Source organism: Sus scrofa, chromosome 16 (assembly GCF_054392235.1).
Source record: "Sus scrofa isolate SSC_HxYL_T2T_F1_AM1 chromosome 16, Sscrofa_HxYL_maternal_Yorkshire_Landrace_v2.0, whole genome shotgun sequence".
NCBI classification, from domain to species: Eukaryota; Metazoa; Chordata; class Mammalia; order Artiodactyla; family Suidae; genus Sus; species Sus scrofa.
The window spans coordinates 46,194,137-46,216,418 of NC_139398.1; the positions used below are offsets into that span (position 1 = coordinate 46,194,137).

Below are 22,282 nucleotides of genomic sequence, written 5' to 3' on the forward strand. Positions count from 1 at the left end.
TGTACCCTGAGGATGCCTGGGACAGGGCTCAGAGCAGCGTGCATCAAAGCACTGCCCCCCAGACCACCCGCCTCAGGCTTGTCAAAATGCCACAGCCAGAGATTCCAATTTGATGGGTCCAGCATGGGCCCCAAAAATCAACATTTTTAACAAAGAAGTCACTTGATTCTGACAAACACAAATATTGAGAAACTTCTAAACTGATGGTTTCTCCCAGTCACATCTCTGCATATTAGCAGAATTAGTATATAATGTTTACTCTGGAGATTTCTGATGGAAAAAGTCTGTTTGAGGGATTGACCTAGAATTTTTAACTATATTATGCACTTCAAATTTTTTAGCATATTTTACTGATTCTAAAACATACATCTTCACACATTAAGCTGAGATAGGCCATCGTGATGTAATTAGCATTGCTTACGTATTCACATAAGAACTGCCAGAATGAGTGCCAGTCACTTGAAAGAGAATCTCAAAGGCAAATAGTGGAGCTAGTTTTTAAGAAATGCTGCATTACTGATGATCTCTGTGGCTCAGGGGCCTATAATCTATCAAAAAGATATAACATTGACCTGTGATTCGGAAGGACCAGATATGAATGTGGAGTCATTCAGGAATATTCTAACCAATTTACTGAATTTATATTTTCCTTCAGATGAATTTTCAAAAGTTCTAAATGATGGAAACGTGTGTCCAAAGAAGCCTAAAAGAGAACTTTCAATAAGAATAAAGAAAAAATCTGGTGATACAAAAGCATATGTCAGAGTTTAATTGGAAGAATATTTTTCTTTCTTAATTATATATAACATAATGGCATAGAATATACTGATAACATTTTACGTTCAATGAAATCCAGTAGTTGCCTAAACAAATAGACCTGCTTTTATTTTTACTGATCCACCATCAACAGTTTACTTAGCAGCAGAATGAATTGTTTTCCCAGTCTTCAATCTACTGCTAGAACTTTATATGATGAAATTGAAGACTCCACTCTTGCTAGCTGCCTGAAAAACATCATCCTAACCTGATCAGGTATTTTAGGGTGAGCTAGATGTGCTGAAAAGCCCCCATTTAATACCCACTCTCGGTTCCAAAGTGCAGACACACACACAAACGTGCACATGCACATACACCCAGCCTACACTTCTAACAGTGGATCATGAGGCTGTGTATACACCACCACTTCCAGACAACATGCTGAGCCTGGCTCCTTTGTAAATATATTTAGGAAGTACTCACTGAATAAAACACCAAACAATGTCTCCAAGAATGAAAGGAATACGATGTACTTTGTGCTTTCTGTATTCAAAGTGTTCAAGATGGCAAATCAAATTTTCAGCCTTCGTGTGGTCACGTCTAGGAAGGATCAAAAGTATCAAATGGATGGATGATTCGATGACCACTGACCCACACTGATTTTTTTAGCATGAATGCCTTCATTTTACAAACTTAAAATAATGGAACTTCAAATAAGGCCATGAATGGATCGCCTTTGAAGCACCCCACATCCAGATAAGAGCTTATACTGAAAACAAGAAAATGTAGGGTATCTGATCTTCTCAGGGAATGTCTGACAGGCACTACGGAAGGGACCTGAATGGAAACCACTTAAGCTGTTTGCAAAAGGGCTAACCTGTGTGGCACGCCTGGCGTTATAACCTCTTCCTAGTTGGTTAACACACACACATGTGCACGCACGCGCATGCACACACCCCACAGAGGCAACAAAACAGCAGCAGCAACAAAAACTGTGAGGGATTCACTCTAACAATCCTACATGGTGAGCCTTCAAAACTGTTCACCTGCAACTGCAAAGCCACACAAGCCTGCTGCAGAAGAGTTGCTTCTCCTTCGAGGGGCAGACACAGATGAGAGAGCTTCACATTCAACTAGGAGAGTCCAAGACTTCAAAATGCAAAGGGATGCTTCCTTCCACATACCATCCCACTGCCAGGGCAATTAGAATAAACAGGTAATCAAAGACCTTTCATAACTAAAAAGAGGAGAAACAGGCTGAAGCAAAAACATGACCCCAGAAAGCCTCTCAAGCCCTAAATATACCAGTGCTTAGAGCCAGAGGAAGTCTGATTTGAGAAGTGGTTCCAGGTAAGTTGTTTATTCAACTGCCAAAGAAACTAGAATGAAGAAACATTTAATAACTTGGAATTTTATAATTTACTTTTAACTAAATATTTTTTCAGACTTTTGTTTTACGTCTTTACCTGGAGTAATTATACAATACTAGTACTTAAATGTAAGTTACTAAATATTTCTCTTCTCAGAAAACAAATATGATGTTGGTCATGTGTCCACAGATGGTTGGTAAATGTGTCCACAGTCAATAACAAATGTGGCCTTGGCCTGAGCCTGCTCCCCTCTTTCCTCCATCCATGAAAACACTCCCCCCTCAAGGCTGGACTGTCAGGGGTTGTGTGAGCTCCTCCAGGCCAGGATGAATCCCTCCCCCAACCTGGCATTTCTGCACTCCCGATGTGCAGAGGGCCCTCTGGTTCCTATGAGCAGTGAGCAGGAACCATCTTACAGTCCTCGAAGTCGTGGTGATCCCCGCAACGCTTCCCTCGGATCCTGCAGAGCCACCTGGGGGCTCCAGAAACTGCACAGCCTCTATAAAGCAATAAGCAAACTTCAGGGACAGACTCACAAACCCCAACCCTCAAGTACCAGTGAATTAGACAGCTGTCCCCAACCCCCACTTTCGCACAGCAAAGCAGGATCTGAGCCGTGTCTGCGACCTACACCACAGCTTACAGCAACGCTGGATCCTTAACCCACTGAGCGAGGCCAGGGATCGAACCCACAACCTCATGGTTCCTAGTCAGATTTGCTTCTGCTGAACCACAATGGGAACTCCTTCTTCTTCTTCTTTTATTGAATTTTATTTTTTCCATTATAGTTGGTTTACAGTATTCTGTCAATTTTCTATTGTATAGCAAAGTGACCCAGTCACACACACTATATATACTTTCTTTTTCTCACATTATCCTCCATCATGTTCCATCACAAGTGACTAGTTCCCTGTGCTATACAGCAGGATCTCATTGATCCTCACTCCAAATGCAAGAGTTTGCATCTATTAACCCCACACTCCCAGTCCATCCCACTCCCTCCCCCTCTTCTAAATTGGAAAAACAGCTCCAGCCTTACACTATGAGCTCCTTACTGGAAAGAGTTTATCAAATCACTTTCTCCTCTGTCCTGTGCCTTGCGCCCCCACCATCCCTTCCTGCTCCAAGCCTACCCACTCTCAGGCCCCCTAGCTCTGCTATTAGGAATCGAAGTGAGGTAGAAGCAGCAGATTTATTTCACCATTTACAGCAGTGGCTTAAAAACCTATGATTTGGGGTCAGATCACTTGAATTTGGATCCCAAGTACACAACTTTTTAACACTACAAACTGAACACAACATTTAAATTTCTAAGCTTTGATTTCCTCAGGTGCGAACACACATGAGAAAATCTACTTCCTAGGGTTAAGCTGACTCACCCAGCCAGCACCTGGTAAGTAGTGAGCTCTCAAAATATGTTGATACCAACATGGCCTTGGGCTGGGCCTATACCAGACACCCCCTCCTGCCCCCGCTCTCAATGACCCCATGACTCCAGGTCTCCTCAAGCACCCAAATGGATGCATACTGTGGAAGAAAGAAGGAATAGAGAAGATCCCCAGGAAGTGGCAGAAGCTCAGGCTGTGTCTCCACCCACTAAACCCTTTGATGCCATTTAATTATTGGGGGAAGGGGTATGGATGCAGCTTGATTCATACAACGGAAAGTCGATTTAAACCCAAATTGTTAAAGTGGTTTATTTTTATAGATACGGTCTCGTGCATGTGGAAAGAGCCCTCAGCACTGGTCCAGGGCTTTGGGGGGCTCTGAAGTCTGAAGGTCAAGACAGCCAGGTGTGGGCCTTATTTATAACAGTCCAACAGTTTCCAAGGCAGTGAAACAACAAGACCGGGTATGAGTCACACAGACTCACAGGATCAGAGAAGTCACGGAGGATCAAAGAACGGATGAGCCTTCCAGCTCACTGCCCCTCTAAAACCAAAGACGCATTTCACAGGGCTCACTATAATCTGTTCCAACTAATTTTCAGGGATTGAGTCTAGAGGAAGAGTCAACAGGAGATTTTGTTGCTATAGCCACTTGGATCCCCAGCAAAGTGGGCTTCAGGGGAACAATAAAAAGCCAATTTCTCACAATACCCTTCCTCAAACGAAATGAATGGAAGTTGAAACCATACTTCCCTCACTTATGGTGAGGGATTAAAGACATAATTGAACAACCTGCAAAGGGATCATAAATAAATACAGACATAATTGAGCAACTTGCAGTGCACCGCAAATAACTTACTAATTTATTCGAGGGCCTTTATGTAAGTGTTTTGTAATGAACACATCTATTTTGTTTTTCCTGTTGAATTCTTTGTCCCATTACATACAACATCTGCCCACCAGCCACAGGTGAAGGGTCACAGGAACATCATCCTTGCTAGACATGACATTCAAGATGCAGCCCACAGAGTATCTCACTTGGCAAAGCAACGTGGGTGAGTACTGCCCAATCATCCTGGCCTCCTGAGTGGACATGCAGTTGATTAAAGGAGATTCGGCTGGAGGAGTGGGGAACCAGGGGACTCTCTAAGTCTGCTGTGGGAGCCTTGCTGCCACCCACACTACTCTGTCGATTCTTGTCTGAGGTTCTTGTAAACTAGGGCAACTGGCAAAGCCATACATATATACCAGAATTTGACAGAACAGAGTGTGCTGGGGAGATGGGATCAATTTCCCCATGACCCATCCTAGAGTAATGCACCAAAAGCCAGACAGAGCTAGACTTTAGGTGGCATGATTGGGAAGCACCGGCTCCCTTACCTGGTGTGATCAGAGACGGGACACAAGAGTGACATGACACATCAGTACCTTAGCCCCAGCCCTGTAAGCATTCATGCCTGGGGAGAGAGTGGTCTTTCCTGGCATGATGAGGGCTGTTGGCTGAGTCTTCCAGCTCTAGAATGCCACAAGCTAGCTGTAGAATCCTCTAAGTGTTCATTGTTGGGGAGGAACCAGACCCTCTCTTGGCACCACCAGACACTGACCAGGACTGGCTGCCACAGAGAGGCCACTTCTGTTCTGGGCATGCCAGCCTGCTCGCCTTTAAAAAGTGAACTCTTCGCAGGTGTAAACTATAGTCATAAATCTGCTGCCCATACTGCCACCCTGTCTCTGGCTAAATAAAGAATTTGGAGTTTCCTGTCCGAGCACAGAGGACCGATTTCCAAAGTACTGTGTGGGTTTTTTTGCCACTCGCCCCTCCCACCCAAAGCCAATCTCTGCCCTTTCCTGCCCGACTCTATGCCCTCTGCAGACTGCATCACCCAGGTTCCCTTGCCTTTTGCCTTCCGGTTGGGTATGGCTTAGGGGAAGCAACTACAGGGGATCAGAGGAGGAGAGAGGGGCCGTGACATTTCTTCCCTACTCCTGCCTGCTTTGGCCGGCATTTATGGCAGGGGTGTGTCCTCCAGGCTCACAGCTCCTGGTGGCCCTGTCTCCATGGCTCAGCTCTTGCTGGGCTTTCAGGGGCAGCAACAGCCACCTGCTGTTGCATGTCCCTGGGGGTCTCTTGTCCCTCCACCCTGCCCACACCTCTGAGATTAGTCCCTTCACTAACATCTCTTCATTTAAATCACCCGAGTCAGAATCTATTTCCTGACAGGATCTGATTGAAACAGGTATCTTTCAGCGGTAACATCCTGTGATTCTAACACTTGTAGCCCAAGCAGACACTTTGTCGAAACAACATCCGGAAAGACATACATTGTGGGCACTGGAATTATGACTTCCAACGCAGGTGGGTTTTGCTCCACCCTACGAGTTAGTAACACTATCTGGGCTATTTCTTTACCTCAAGATTTTAGACTACAAAAGGATCTATCTAATTATATTGTTTACTAAACAGCTACCTTTAAAAGCACATATATAAAAACATGTATAAACACTAAGATAGTATTACTGGTGAGGGTTCAGGTATAAACTTTGTGGTCACTAAGGAACTGGAAAAGGCAGAGTCACCCTGTGGAAGACTTGCCTGAACAGGCTCGTCTCTTACTTTCATTGTCCACATTCTGATGATCCTTCTGTGTATGTTCCATGTTGATCTTGTTTTGTGTCCAGGACTCGATTCATGGTCCATAAAGTGAATTTCAGCAGGGACTAATCCTTCATTGCTAAATTGCTATGGAGTCTTGGCTTCACTCTGACACACTTGGCAAAATGCTGGCTGCCTCTTTTATTCCTTGTTTTCCCATCAGAAGAATAACCTTTATTTAATAAGTTTAAAACATAGTTCAAGATGCCAATTGTGGCCAATGGTTATTATTACTACTTTAAAACTTGAGAATGCAGCAATTTCCCCCAGAAAACTATTTTTTAAATAAAATATAGGTTTACCACTTATTGGTTTTTGACTCAGAGATTTTACATCAATTTTTCTGACCCTTTTCCCTAAGAGGATTGGCAATTTGGATGCACACAACCTTTCTCATCACCCATCTCTTCTCACCCCGGATCTCTTCTGACACTTTCACAAAACAGCCTTGTGAGAATAAAAGCCGGAAGAATGAACAAGGAAGAGTATTTTAGATGTCTGGGATGGAAAGCTGACAGGTCTGCTAGGAGAGTTTTCCTTCTTCCCTGAACTATGAATTACTAAAATCCTCCTCATTGTATAAAGCACCTTGAGCACTTTGATTTGGCTCTCACAACAAGCATCTTTGGCTTTGGTTTGGGTCGGTCTCTTTGCATGCTGTCAGCTGGGGCTGCAACCTGCTGGCTTGGATCCTAAGACCTCTGAGAGCAGGAGACTTTGTTCTTATTACAGCAGGTGCCTGGCAGTTAGTAACACAAGGGAAGTGTCACTCAGAGAAGGACCTTCTTTACTAATACCATGCTACCGCACTGCCCGCCTTCCCATGTTCTAGTACACAGTAGCTGGGAGTGCCTCCTGTGCAGGTTTAGGTGCCGTCTGTGAACCAGGAGCCCACGGTGTTCCCAGATCCCTCACTCTTTGTGTTCTTCGCTTCTTCAGAGAGCTTTTTAAATGAGGAGAGCACTCTCTAATTGAACTTTTAAATATTTCTCTAGCCACCTCCCACACAACCTACACACATACACTGGGCAGAAATACATTTGCTTTAGCACTTACAGTATGACAGTTTTAAACTGGAAACTGTCCCTGGAAGCATCAGTTCAGGAACTTCTAGCTTATCAATAACCCAACAATAAGCCCAAAAAAAGTCTTTTGATTTTTACTTTTAATTACGAATTATGTTGTATGTTGTTAGAGAATAATAGTCTATGTTATATTATTACTCCTTTGAAATTGATTCAGGCTTCCTTTATGGTACGAAACATGTCCTGCTTTGGAAATATTTCATATGTGCTCAATAAAGCATGTTTTGTTATTCAGTTAAAAAATGTCATTCCTAGAGCCAGCCTCTTACATACTCAGAATAGGTGATGCCTGTGAGATGAGACTTAATCAGAACAAGGAATATTCTCTACCCAAACTATCTCCATCCTTGAAACTATACCTGATACTTCATCATTTTAGAGATGCTTCTTCTGAATCTTTAGAGGGTTTTTATTTAAGAAACAATAAATAAAATGAGAATACACTGTAAAGTAGTAACACCTTAAAATATTCCCTAGCTATGAGAAGTGGACGGGTGTCTGCTGACAAGAAGTCCTTGCAGATGAGGACTATTGAGAGAAGTAAGAATACTGAGAGTGGAGATTAAAGGTCCCCACTGTCAATTTTACTTGCTTCAGAATATGGTGTTGACCAGTTATGATCATTCAGGTTTGGGGCAAATTTTAGAAAGCATAGTAAGAGAACTAAAAGACATATTTTCAAACTTCATTTTGTTTATTAAGGAAGAAATGGGCAGAAGTGGATTTTGAAACATGTTCTTTCCTGTTGACACATGTTCAAAGAATGTCTGGAGGAAATACTAAAAAGACAGACTGATTCAACTATTGGCATCAAATCACTTATAATTAAATACGGTTGCTATCTTGATATGAGGGAAAAGAAAAAAGAAGCTCCCCAATGTTATAATTTTGTTGATGAAGACAATGAAAATCTTAATTTAAAATTTATTTTCTGTATTTTGACTCTATCATTGTGAACTCCCTTGGAGACATTTGCTGAAATGGCTCTCTTACATTCCTAGCTCCTGATATTACCGATGTGAAGAGTACAGGGTGGGAGGGGGTGGCTTTCAAATTTCAAACACAGAATTGGCAACTATAAATATTCATCTATAAATATTTCTCCTTATAGTATAATTGTTGATGCTTCCTCCTAAAAATTCAGGGAAGGTAACAAGTTCTAAAATCTTGACTAAACACGTTATTTGGCCCAACACTCTGTCCATCCTTTTTCTCACTTAGTAAATCCACAGAATGTGCAGCATACTCTGTGGGGAGCAAAACAGGATATAAATCTACTTCTGTCCATTCACATCTTGCTAACAGAACCCCTATATTGTTCACGTTTCTATTCCTCATCAAACCCCAGCTTGGCAGATGTGTCTAAGCCAAGCCAATGGGAAATCCAGTGACTGATTTCAAGAAGGCATGTATTCTTGTTTTGTCCAACTAGATGTGGGAAGGGAAAGGTGCCATCATGCTTCTGGAAAAGATGTGAGATCATAAAATACATCTATAGGAAGAGCTGCATAATTTATCCTTCACTTTAACCTTGTCATAGCCAGATGTGACACCTGGGACCCTGAGGCTGGTAAACATGAGGACTGTGGATGCACACCTGAGTCTTGACAGTAACACTGAGCCACTAGATTCATCAGCCCTGGTGCCCTACCCCTGAGCTTCTTGTTATATAACAAAGTGAATTTCCTTGTTGTTTAGGTTCCCCTAGGTTAGGTTTTCTGTTATTTGCAGCTGAAAGCATTCCTTGCTAGTACAAAGTGCATAAGCACAGTCCTCAAGAAGTTAACAATCTCAGAGATGAATATAATAAATACCACAATAAACATCTACCAAAATGTTAACTATTACTTATAAGGGTTCCTCTTGCTTTGAGAAGAGGCAAAAAGGACCTCTGCCTGGAATGATTAGGAAAACACTTCATGGAGAAGGCAGCATTTCCTATAGGACTTGAATAATAAGATAAGTGTTCTGATGGCATTGAAAAGGTGAGTAGAAAACAATCTATTCTCTCTTAAGAGAAAGGAAGCTAGATGAGAGTAGTAGAAGAAAAGTTGCTGAAGCAATATTATGAAGAGAGGTCAAGGTGGAAAATTGGAAAATGTACACGTTTCCCACCATGAGTTCTATGGAATCCAGGTCCCTGGATAGGCTCTGCAAAAATGAATGTTCTTTAGTCTGACAAGTTTGAAACATTGAGCTTACTATATTCCCATATCCCCTTGGGTGTCAACAATACACATTAGCAATTATAGGTTCTGAGAAGTCCTACAAGCTAGAACTATATTTAACATTGTTTAGTTGCCTACATGTTTTTGAAACTTCTGGACAACAGAACTCTTTTTTTCCTCAGTACAAGTGTTATCAGTACACCTATGATTATTGCTCTGTGGTACATACCTTGGAAAAGGCTAGGCTAAAGAGAATAGAAGAGGCTTACAAAGAGAATTTGGAGAACAGGAAGAGGAAGTGGCAGTAAAGAGACAAACAGTGATTGAAGGGGTAAAAAACATCAGAACAGAGAGTGTGACAGGAGTCAGGGCAGAGGATGCTTCAAGGGAAAGCTGATCAGCAGAAAGAAAAGGTGCAAAGAAATCAAAGAGAATGAGGATTGAGACGAGCCTGCAAGATTCACCAATAGCATGTTTAGTGGCAAGAAATGAAAACAATTTGTGAGGATGAAAGTAATAAATTGATTATTAGAGGAAACTCTGATTATGAAAGAAAAGGAATGATAAACTGAGGATCAAACATGTTCAAGTGAATACCTTTCATGAGTAGACCGGTTGGTGTGCTTGCATACAAATAAGATAAGTGTAAATAAATTAATGTAGGGATGGCTAGCTGGCTGGCTGGCAGGTGGCTGGCTGGCTGGCTGGATACTAAAGGAATGAGCTAGTGAAGATGTAGACATGTAAGTCGCTATACAAAGAAATAATTAAAGATCCTGGGAGATGCAGAGATGAATATAGGTATCCCTCTCTGGAGCTGTTCCTGATTGGCCAGAAAGAAAAGATGAGTAATCGATAAAAAGTGAGTTCACCTTCAACTTCTGAAGTAAAGGTGAAACGATGGAAGGAAATGGGGAAAGACGAAGAGAGCCTAGAAAAGCTATTGTGGCCAGTGATCTAGAGAACAAACAAGAGGTGAGTGGAAGGATTTCTGGAGTACAATCAACACTCTACTCTTGAGCTGGGGGACTAGGCTTGTGGGGTCCAATGATTTTCTACAGCATATTCTTTCAGCTTGAATCTGAGAAAGCAAAGGGTAAGGGAGATGTAGAGCTGGGCAGTTCCACAGTGGAAGGTTAAGTGGGCCTGGACACCTGAGGTTGACAGCTGGGCCTTGTTAATAAGACCATCCTGTTCAGATTGAAAAGAGCTTAGATAAGTCCAGAAGAAATCTAGTGGACGTAGCTAAATTGCAAGAAGGCCAGTGATCTGAGATTCTGGTGAGAATAGAAAGTCTGTGTTTTGGACCTTGGAGAGAAGTAGAGGTGAATTAAGAAAGTTGTAGAAGAAAATAGGATTTACAAAGTTGAAAATCTGAAAGAAATAGCACAATTATTACATTTTTGCTAAGACCCATCCACTGACTTGTCAACCAACAATAAGAATTTAGTAAATTATTGTTTTATTGATTTATCTCTTCTCAGCTTGGTGGGCTTTTTAATCAATATAGTTCTTTTGCCATTAGTGCATCAAACTTACACTAAGTCTTGCAAAAATGCGAAACATGCTTTATTTTTTAGCTTATAATCACCAAGATTTTCAGAAACAGGCTCATAGACATTGAGAACAGACTTGTCCCTGCTTGCGCGGGGAGGGGGGTGGACTGGGAGTTTGAGTTGGTAGATACCAAGTATTACATTTAGAATAGACAGTCGGGAGTTCCTGTTGTGGCTCAGTGGTTAACGAATCCGACTAGGAACCATGAGGTTTCAGGTTCGATCCCTGGCCTCTCTCAGTGGATTAAGGATCCAGCGTTGCCATGAGCTGTGGTGTAGGTCGCAGATGTGGCTTGGATCCCACATTGCTGTGGCTGTGGCTGTGGCTATGGCCTGCAGCTATAGCTCTAATTCGACCCCTAGCCTGGGAACTTCCACATGCCACGGGTGTGGCCCTAGAAAAAAGACAAAAAAAAAAAAAAGAATAGATAGTCAATGAGATCCTACTGCACAGCACAAAAAACTATATTCAGTCTCTTGGGATAGAACATCATGGAAGATAATATGAGAAAAAGAATGCATATATATGTATTACTGGGTCACTTTGCCATACAGCAGAAATTGGCACAACATTGTAAATCAACTATAATTTAAAAAAGAAAATTATCATATGTGTTGTGGTCAGAATTGGGGACAATAAATTTTCTCTTTTTTACCAATTCTATAAAAATGTTATTTTTATGCTAGGTCCCTAATGAGGAATTTTAACTAAAGCATTATTTTATTTGTACTTATTCTGATTTACTTATCATCAAATTCATTTATTATTACTCTTATCTTCTTTGATGGAGCTGTAAGAGCTCTTCATATATTAAAGATATTATTTGAAGGCAAAGGTTTTATCATATGTCTTTGGATATTGCCTATGAGGTTTTTTTTCCTTACAAAAATCAAAGTTTTATGCACTCTAACATATTGGTGGTTTACTTTATGCCTTCCTCTCTCTAACATTGTTTTTAACTTACCATTTCATCTAGCATTTATAATGATTTCATTTCTTTCACAGAAAATCTTTTATCCACCTTGAATTTATTTGTGAGAAAGAGTAGGCTAGGGAGTTAAAGATTAGTGGGTATGGGGCAGGGGAATGTACACATCTGTGTTTGTGTGTGTGTGTGTGTTTTGTTTGGTTAATCATTCACCTTTGGAAAAAGTATTTCTATCACACTTAGAACTGTGTGACAATTTCTCCTTGAATTCACTGTAAGTAAAAAAAATTAAGGAGTACCGAATCAATTGATTTACTGAGTTCTAGCTTGGCCATAGCATTTATGTGTTTCCCTCATTAATGAATCTGACCATCCCCTCTGAAATGCTTACTATTTTGCCTGCTGTGAGTTTATTTTATGAAACAGATCTGATTTGTTTAAATAACTGAATAGCTTTCAAAATGATAAGATTATTTCTTTTAACAGATCTGTTTCTCCTGCAAAAAGATACATTTGATTTGGGACATATCACAGTATCTGAGATGTTCAAATATAAATGCAAGTGTTTCGTTTTAAGTCCTCCTATCCTCCACTGGCTGTTTCTTTCTTCTACCATGTTTATTTTTCTTCCTTTCCCTTCCTGCTTCCACCTTTCTTCTAGTCTCTATCACCAGGTTCTTTCCATATCATCTTTCCCTTGACCTGGCTACATACTGACCCCAGTTTTCTCTCTAAAGCCCCACTGGGCTCACCTCAGTTCCTCTGTGCAAGGCCATGTTCCTACAAGTAAGTTGCTGAGAGAGAGGTCAGGGCTGCAAACCTTCCGTTGGCGGGCATCTGTGCGGAAAGGATTTTCACATGTGTAAATCTTTTAGGACAAACACTGCAGACAGTGTGAGTGATCTGCCTTGGGTCCAGTGACATCACAGGGCCACCCCACCTGGGACTTTCCCTCCCATAACATTTCAACTCAGTGAAAATGAACATCAAAAGCAACCCTGAAAAAGAAAAGAAAAAGAAGAGGTGTCACAGAAGGGCAAATTGAAACCTAGAGAAAAAAGGTGAGATAAGGACAGTGTCTGACTAGACAGCCAGCTCTGGGTGTAATGGGAAATCCCCCTTTGCCAAATTCTCGAGGTGTTTCCATGCAGTAATTCCTTATGCCAAGATCCTTTACTCACCCACTGTAGCTCTCATCTACTACAGTTATTTCATAGTTGACCTGGAGAGGAGGGAAGGAGGAGAAGGAGGAGGAGGAGGTCAAAGGACCAGGGTTACTTAACTCAATAGTGGTGAGTAGGAAACACATGCATGGTTAATGAAGATAATTAATATGCAAAATATGTTCTGATTAAAAGTTAAGGCAGAAAAAGATACAACAAATCTCCCTCTGTCTTACTCTCATCACTATCATCATTCCTCCGAGGGGACATGATACAGCAGTTCTTTGAATGAAGTATTTTCAATGAAATAGCTTAGAAAAAGACAGTGCTCCATGTGCCCCAACCCAGCTCACCCAGTTTCTCTGCGTTGAGGTTAAGGCTCAAGCTCCAGTTCTGAGTCAAGGGATACTATGCTTTCCCATGCAATGGCTCTCAAGCTTATCCGTTTTAAGGAAACTCATAGGAGCGATGGCCATATTCTGACGCAGGATTTATTTTCTTGAGATCTTTAGACATAATGTCATCCTATAGCACCCCAATAGCCCTCCTCCAATTTTTTAAACTGCCATGGTTTCATCATAATTGTTAGCAGATGCATTTACTAGATTAGCTAAACCATTGCTGGACAGAAACTAAGGCCCGGAGGGTGGTGGTCACAAAGGAAGGACCCCAGGGGAATTCTGCCAAATCCTGATGTCAAGTGCCTGGGGAGGATTGGACAGTCAGAAGAATCTTGGAAACCTTGGTGTTGGAAAACTTTTCAAAGGAGGCCGAAAGGGAAGAGATGAAAAGGGCTTGAACCAGACCTGCTTGGCAGTTGTATCTACAGAGCAGTGCTCAAACCACCTGTGGGGAAGACCAGGTGTGTTTTGGAACTTTGTTCATTTGTTTGGTTTTCATTTCAGTTCATTGTGGACTGAATACTTTTGTACAATACGACACAAATGAGTAGAAAATTAAAATGTTTAAAAAGGCATACACAATGCATGCCTTATTTTAGGATTAGATTGGACAGACATTAAATTACATTTCATTAAATAAAAAATAAATTAGTGTAGAGTCATGATAAATGGCTGTAACAGCTTCTAAACTCTGTCTTCATCTTGCCTGAGATAAGTGATAAACAGGTCTGGCTCTTCCTTATTTCTCCACAGGTCTGGAGGCCACAATTTGAGTAACAAGGCTTTAGAGGGCATGGCTCATGAATATGATGAAGCGGGTGTCTGGACTGGCAAAGAAAGCCCAGTGGAAAGAACCATATCTGGTCTTTGGAGCATCCAGAGAGCTGCTCTATATGGGTCTCTCAAAACACAGAAGGGTCGAGAGAGAAGAGGGATGGAGGAAAACAGAAACCCCAAGCTCAAAATCAGCATCTCCAAGAGCAGCTAATAAGGACAGCTGAATACAACACAGCAAAGGAAACTCAAGGACCCCAACCCATGAACCAGTCCCTCGCTGAGCACTGCCTTGCACTTGCTCAGCCCAGCACAGCTGCTTCAAAATCCATCCAAAACAAACAAGGCTGTCCCCGCAGCAGACTCAACAGAACAAAAATCAACACCCAGAAATAAATTAGATCGCAGAACTCATCATGTTACATAGCCCACTGTTCTCAAATCCAGGATTCTGAATGTTATAACAATGATACTGTTAACCCATGCATCATTCTAAAGCTAAAACCAAATAACTCGTTACTATCAACCAACATGATTCTCAGAATTTTCCAGGTCAGCTACAAGAAAGAGTTATGAGACTGTCTTCCCAACTGAACTAAATCTCACCATGTCTAATTGCAGTGTATATGGGTAAATCCGTTTTCCCTCTGCACAGCCAGCTTGTCTCTTAGAGCATCTAAGCCCCAGAACTTCTCAAAGCAGGGCAGGCAGGCAGGCAGGTTGAAAGCCACATGGGGTCTGGAGCCAGCACCTAAGAGTTTAAGAACTGACTCTGCCACCTGCTAGCTCGGTCATCTCCCTCAAGCCCTCATCCACAAAACAAGACTAATGATAGACACCTCCCTGGAGACAGAGTAGAAAATGCCTAGCAATTTGTAAAAATCTGTGTGGATGTCATTCACTACAAAGAAATAAGCATCTGAGCGAAACGTTTTTAATCAATGTCCCCCCTCAGCCCCGCCAGAAATGAGGCTTTGTCTTTTACACAGTTCATTTCTTCCTTATAGTTCAAATTACTTCCACATGTCTCATATTATCTTTCTTATGTTCCCAACATCGCTGAGATATGCTGGGGACTGGCATCATCACATCCACTTTAGAGCTTGAGAAGCAGCACCTGAGGGACCCATCAAGGTACCCCAACAGGGACAAAGATGACTTGAAAAGAAACAGTGACGTTTAGCTGGAACTAACAAGTTTGCTTTGTTACGTGTGTGGCTTTTCTTAATCTGTCTCTTCCTTACTTCACCCACAGGTCTCTGCGACAGGAAGTCACTGCTCTGTTTTGCTTTTGTTAAATTCTTCTAATTTTCTATGCAAGAAAGTATTACTGTTGTTGTACCCCTGCAAAGTGAAAACAGGATATTTCTTAAATTCTGTGCTCTGGCGGTATATTTATTAATATACAAGTCATTCCAGATCAGGCAAATGATTTGGTCCAGGTGGTATGTAGTGTGACCTCAGGCAAATTACTTTGTCTCCTTGAGCATATTTCTTCAGTTGTGAACATTATATATAATATTAAAAACTGTATAGTAATGTAATGTAAATATAAATAAAAATGTTTGTCCTACCTTCCTCACAGACATAAGGCATGAAAACATATAGATGATCATGTAAAGAGAATTTTGGAAATAAATTTGGAGCACTTCACTTATTTATTACATTATTGTGTATAATATGTAATATTGTTTACTATTATTCCTATTGACTTGTGTTAGAAAACAATTTTGTAGGAGTCTTTTGCAATCTGCCAAAAGAGTCTGGATTTCAATTCTCCTTTAAAAAAAAAAAAAAGATAGCATGTATATCTCTTAGAAAAACGAAAATAAGATCTGTTAATTCAAGGTAAATTTTGGTCCATGTTTCTGGAAAGTGCTTGGGGTGGTGGTGCGTGATTTGTCTGTAACTGATTTTATAACATTTGCTCTATTGATCAGCACTCAGTACAAACAGAATCTCGTTGAATCTTACGTCTAATACCTTTTGTAGTAAAGGAGAAAGTACAGTAGAAAGCCTGGCAATGTGTTTCATCTGGTCCTGGAGAGAATGACAAAATACAGTCCTTGATTTTTTTTTTCTCGATTTCTAGAAGATATTATTATTAAGGCCCTGGATAAACATATGGTCATTTTCAATTAAAAAATGAGTAAAAGAGAGACATGAAATTAAAAATATGCTGCCAATGTTCCCCTTTAATAACATTATGAAATCTCCCAGAAATGTAACTAAAATTTAACCAAATTTGGTCAAATTTAGAGAAAATGCATGACTGGGAATATGTCTGCTACAAAACATATGGGTTTCTCTGGCTGATGTACAGGCTTTGGCTAAGCCTTATTGTAAAGCAACCATGGTCTGTGCAAGGTTCTGTGTCTCTCTGCATAATAAATCTATGTCCAAATGAAAAATAGAGAGAAACTAAATATGATAGGCAGCATGTTCTGCCAGGAAAAATAGTAAGTATTGCTTTAGAGCAATGGACATCTTTAAACTCTGTCTGCCACTTCATTATCTAAGTTCTTATGACTTAGATATTTTTAATTCTCTCACCATCTCCAACCTGAGTACTTATACAGATACTGAAGATGGTTAACTCCAGAAATGAGTTCTTTAGAGAACGCATACCTCTCCTCAAAAAGTGCTAAAAGCATAATTCTGAAACTCCCCAAACTGATATACTCCTTTAATCTTAGGTGCGAAAAACTTTACGCCTAGAACACTTGTGGTGAGAAAGTTAAATCGGCAGACTCAAACCTCAGTCTTCAGAATCTTCTTCCTTCACCAACACAGTCAGAATATTTCATCTGGGCTTCTTAAATCTAAGCCATTAACATGACTACATTTTCTTCTTTTTTTCTATGTTTCCTAATAGCTGGGATGTATATGACTCCAGAGTGTAAGTATCTTCTTGACCTACCACGTGTGAACATTAAATGAATTTCTAGTGATTGTACTGTTACATTATAAATGAAGATGATTTTTACATCCAGGTCAATCCCTCCAAACTGTAATGTATTATACAATTGTTCATCAGTAAAATCATAATAACTATTAGATGACTGTAGGGTTTTTTTTGTTTTTGTTTTTGTTTTAAATCTTTGAAAGTGGCATAGTGGCTGTCAAAGGAATTACATGGAATAATCTGCTTAGATCTTTTATGTTAAATCTTTTGGTTTTCTTTTGGAGGTTTCAACATGGAGATTGTTGGAGGGAGAGAAGTGTCCCCTCATTCCAAGCCTTTTATGGCTTCCATCCAGTACAGCGGTCATCACATTTGTGGGGGAGTTCTGATCCACCCACAGTGGGTGCTGACAGCAGCCCACTGCTACTACCGGTGAGTACTATGCTTCTATGTTTTTCCTCATGTTGGCCAGAAGGGAAGCTCGCTTCTCCCAGGAGAGAGTGTGGTCAACCATGAGCTTCTATGATAACTGACCAACTAGTGGAGTTTATTTCCTCTCTCCTACATTCACGATTCTACCCTGGGTTTTCCTTTTCTGGGAGATCTGGGCAACCTGAGAGACTAACTCAAGTCCCTCCTATAATGCCAGGGGACACAGCAATGGTAACAACTGAAGTGGCAGTATTCCTGACCTTGTTGCGGGAACTCAGACAACATGATTTTGCACCGCATTTTGCAAATGAATAATAATAGTAGTACATACCTGCACCACAGGATTTTAAGGGTCAAATGGTATCTATTTAAATAGCTTAGCATGTTTAGCACATTGTAAGTATGAATAAATTGCAGCTATTATCGGTATTATACGTATAAGGAGCCTGCTTTGCTAATAGATTTTTTTAGACCCCTTACCTTAACTCTTCTGCCCAGCCCCCACCCCAGAAATCTGAAGCCTACAGTTTGGGAATCACAGCTATAAGGGGCAATAATCTTCCTAGGTTGTTTTTTGTTTTTTAAAAAAGATAATTTCACAGAAAAAGAGAGGGACTGAGTTAATTCTCCTGGGATACTTTGGACGAAAGCTTTTCTAAAGAGAGACAATAATCTCTCAGCCTATGATCTTTTACTTCAGCTAAAAACATCCAAAACCTTACTTTGGATGCTGCAACCTACATAAAAGGAAAAGCAATAGAAAATTAATGTGGTGTTTGTTGTTGTTTCATTTGTTTGTTTTGGTTTTGAGGGTTGTTTTTTGTTTGTGTGTTTCTTCCTTATATTTCTGGCCTTAATATACTGAGAAGAGGTGGGACCTTCTCCTTTCCCTACAAACCTGACAGCATTTCACTTGAGAACCTCTTAGCCATAATGGTTTACTCTCTAGGCATCAGCTGTATCTAAATGAAACAACTGAATTTACTTGCTTCTCCATGTTTTAGGGGTTTTGCTTGGTTGCCCCATCTTAATGAGGATGAACACAAATTGGAAATTTTGAAGTCTGCAAACTGTGAGGACTTCTGTTTTATTTTTAAATAACACACCACTAATTTCCAGTTTAATAGGGCTACTCCATTTATGCAGGGTTCTTGCTGTCATAGAAATCACGCTTCTGTCCCCATCACCTCTGTCCTTTCCAGGGCACTTGTCACCCAGGGACCAAACAGGCAGAAGGTGACTATCAATAAATGTTCACTCAATTCAAAATATGCACATCTTCAAATATGCTTATGGTTACACTTTCAAATGGATTACAACCTTCCCAGATGCAGAGCTTGACTTATTACAAATGCTGAACAAATGCTGGATAGAAAGAAGGAAATAAACTGGAAAGGGGTTTGGTTTTTGGTTTTTGCTAAGCTAAAAACACAGTATGTGAAGTCCTTCACAGATCATTAAGTGCTATCCAAAGGTAAATCATAAGTTAGATTTTAAATTTTGTCAAGTGAACTTGACTCAGTAGATTCCCAAGTTGACAGTTTGGTAAAGAAGAGGCCTTGGAGTCAAAAACAAAAACCTTTTGCTAAATATTATTTTAAATGGCTGAAGTTTAAAGAACTCCGGAATATGTGGATCAGATTTCCTCTACAGGACACTTGGGTGTAAAAATGTAGGCAGACTGGTGCTTAGAAAAATATTAAGCTTTATGAAATCCCAAATATTTATGAAATAGTTCAATGGTGGCTTCCCACAAATGTACTCCCAAGTATCCTGTGGGAACAGCTTACTAACCCAGGCCCCTCTCTCAGCAAAATGCTGAAGGAGGCCAAGTCCAGGGTGTTTTTTCTCACTACCTATCCACATTAACTTCCTCACTTAGTCTCTCGGCCCCTTTATGAGTTGCCATGCCAATTATAAAAGGAAACCGACTTTAAAAAGCTTTCTGTATAATATTATTTTCAGCATTTCAGTTTATCAGAAGCAAAACTCTAACCACCTCTTGTCCCCTGTCTTCCTGAGTCTCCTCCAATGCCTTCTCTGACTGAACTCTCCCCACCCCTTCACCTGCCTAAAATCACACAAGACTCTCTGAGTAGAACGGTTAAAAATTCAGACCCTGGGTTCAAACCAACTGAGCTTTAATCCTGCCTGCATCTGCATTCTGGAGCCTCCACTTAGTATCTGTGAGACTTTTTTAAGTTTGTTAATTTACCTAACCGTCAATTTCCCCATCTGCAAACTGGGGATGATCATAATATCTCCCTTACCAGCTGTTGCGAGGGTTCAATGAAGGAAAATAAGTAAAATACTTCACCCAAAACCTGGCACACTTAACAATAACTTAATAAATGTTATCTAATGGTATATTCACATCTGTACCTTCCATGGTAATCACTGAGGAACAAATGTCATGGTCCAACTGTGTTGATGGGATAGGGACGTAGCAGCCCTTCTGTGACAGCCAGGTCATTCCCTCCTCTCTGAGACAAGAGACCTCCAAGAAATAGGGACTCTGCCTTCACTATTACACCCAGAGGAATGGGTTTAAGCAGAAACACTACTCAGGAGTGAGAAACACTCCTCAGGCTGGCAGAGGAAATACAAGGTGTAAAGGGGCTTGGCACAGGGCTTACAAAGGTAAGCCCCTATGCCCTCTCCCTTGGCCTTGGCATCACAAAAGCTGGTCCTGATTCTCCTACTTCTGATGTGTGACACCCCTGGTCAAAGAACGCTTTTCCCTAGTACAGACTATACAGCCCATCAGCCCTAACACTGAGAAGGGTTATTGATAGGTTCCATAAAGACAATGTTTATAGTTGTTTTCAGCAGACAATGAAAAGACTTACACTGAGCAATATATGGTTCTGCTCTGCATGTAGTTCTGTTCTAGGTAAGCCCAGACTGGCACTAGGAAAGCTGCATTTTAAACAAACACCTCCGGATGATTCTGGAGCAGGTGGTCCCAAGACCACCTGTGGAGCAAGACTACTTCTCCTCCATGTGAATTCAGAGCTGGATTTAGCAAAGGAGCGGGATCCTGGAACTCAGGTAATTCCAGGTATCCTGCAAAGCAGGAAAAAAAACCAACCTTGTACTAGAGTACAATTGAAGTGTATCTGGAAATGGAAAGTTCAGAAAGCATTCACGGTCTGCTTGGGTTGGTTTGGTATTAACATGTCTCAGTGGAGACAAAAGTAACCAAAACATTTCAAAGCCAGGAACTAATTAAGGAAATCAGTAAAAGATGAAAAAAAACCAGGAATTTTCTCAGCACCCTTCCCCTGGTCAGAGCTGACCTTCTACATCCCGCATTTGTACCTCCCAGCCTCTCCTGCGATGGTCATTTATGTATGTATCCCTCTTTTCTATCAGAGCAGTAGACCCAGGGGCTGTATATCATTCTTCCTCTCCAAAGCCTTGGGTTTAGAGCTGAATTTGACTATGAATTAATCCTTGGAAATCCGATCCACATCCTTTGAGAAATTTCATCCCCATCCTGATTTTGCAAGAGGCAAACTTTTCAACAAATAGAGCTGGAATTCCCAAAATAAACCAAAATAAACTGCTTTGGCAGAAACCAAGAAGTGGTAATTCTGGGCAGTCACGGTTCTGCCATATGTAAACCCCCTCCAGCATAGCTATTCCCCAAACCTGAAACCACCTTTCCTTTTTCTGTATGTTTCTGTGATCTTTTTAATTTTTATTCATCTGTATACATGGGTATGTGTGTTTTTACTGTAATCTAGCCTGACCCTTTTCCATGGGACAGTGAAATAGTTTCATGTAAACAAATAAATATAATTCTTTTCATAACCTTCCTTGTTCCAACAAAAGGTTTTGAAATCGTTTCCTGAGAACACACATTAAAGTGGGATATTTTGGTAGTATGCAAATATCTCCAAGGTGTGGTCAAGATCTCAAAAAAGTCATTTCTATTTTCATAAGTAAATAGAAATGTAATTTTATTCAACATACAGTAAATCAGATCAACTGTTGAAACACTCGTACTAAAATTGTAAATGACCAGGGATTTAAAAACAAACAAACAAACAAAAAACCCTGTTGTTTCTTCATCTGACTCACCAGTTTTTATCCTCTAAATCTCCTCAATGGAATTATCAATGTCTACTAATTCTAAAGTGTCTTAATTTCAAACGATTTTTCCCTTGAGGGAAAAGTTTTCCTTTCTTGTCTACTTTAATTTCTAATTGAGAGGCCAGAACATGCGAGCATGTTGGCAGGCACCTAATGGACTTTATTTCCCCTGAGATGAGGTCTAGACACATCAAATTAGCAAATGTAGAGCTGCGTCTTTATCCTTCGGTCATTAAAACACAACGCTGGGAAGATGAAAAAGTTGTGGAGATAGATGGTAGTGAGGGATGAACAACAGCATAAACGTATTTAATACCACAGAATCATTTAAAAACAGCTGAAGTTGTAAATTTATGTTATGTATATTTTACCTCAATTTAAAAAATGGTGGATATAAATCACAACCCACAAACTCAAGAAATATAATTTCCTTTATTTTTACATATATTAACACAATTTTATTGGAAACTTGATCTCAGCCAATTAGGCTTTTACCTTTTTTTTTTTTTTTTTTTTTTGCTTTTTAGGGCCACACCTGCAGCATATGGAAGTTCTCAGGGTAGGGGTCCAATTGGAACTACAGCTGCCAGTCTACACTACAGTT

At 40.5% G+C, this 22,282-nt stretch overlaps 1 protein-coding gene across 3 annotated transcripts in view; it reads left to right on the top strand.

Moving 5' to 3' along the window:
* Positions 1-22,282, top strand: part of GZMK (granzyme K) — a 113,681-nt gene that overhangs the window by 87,633 nt on the left and 3,766 nt on the right. The window contains exons 5-7 of one of the 3 annotated variants that reach the window (XM_085001528.1): positions 4,478-4,569; positions 5,752-5,870; positions 14,223-15,926. In XM_085001528.1, the coding sequence (XP_084857654.1) occupies positions 4,478-4,569; positions 5,752-5,870; positions 14,223-14,242 (231 nt within the window). In that variant the 3' untranslated portion in view covers positions 14,243-15,926. 3 annotated transcript variants of the gene reach the window in all.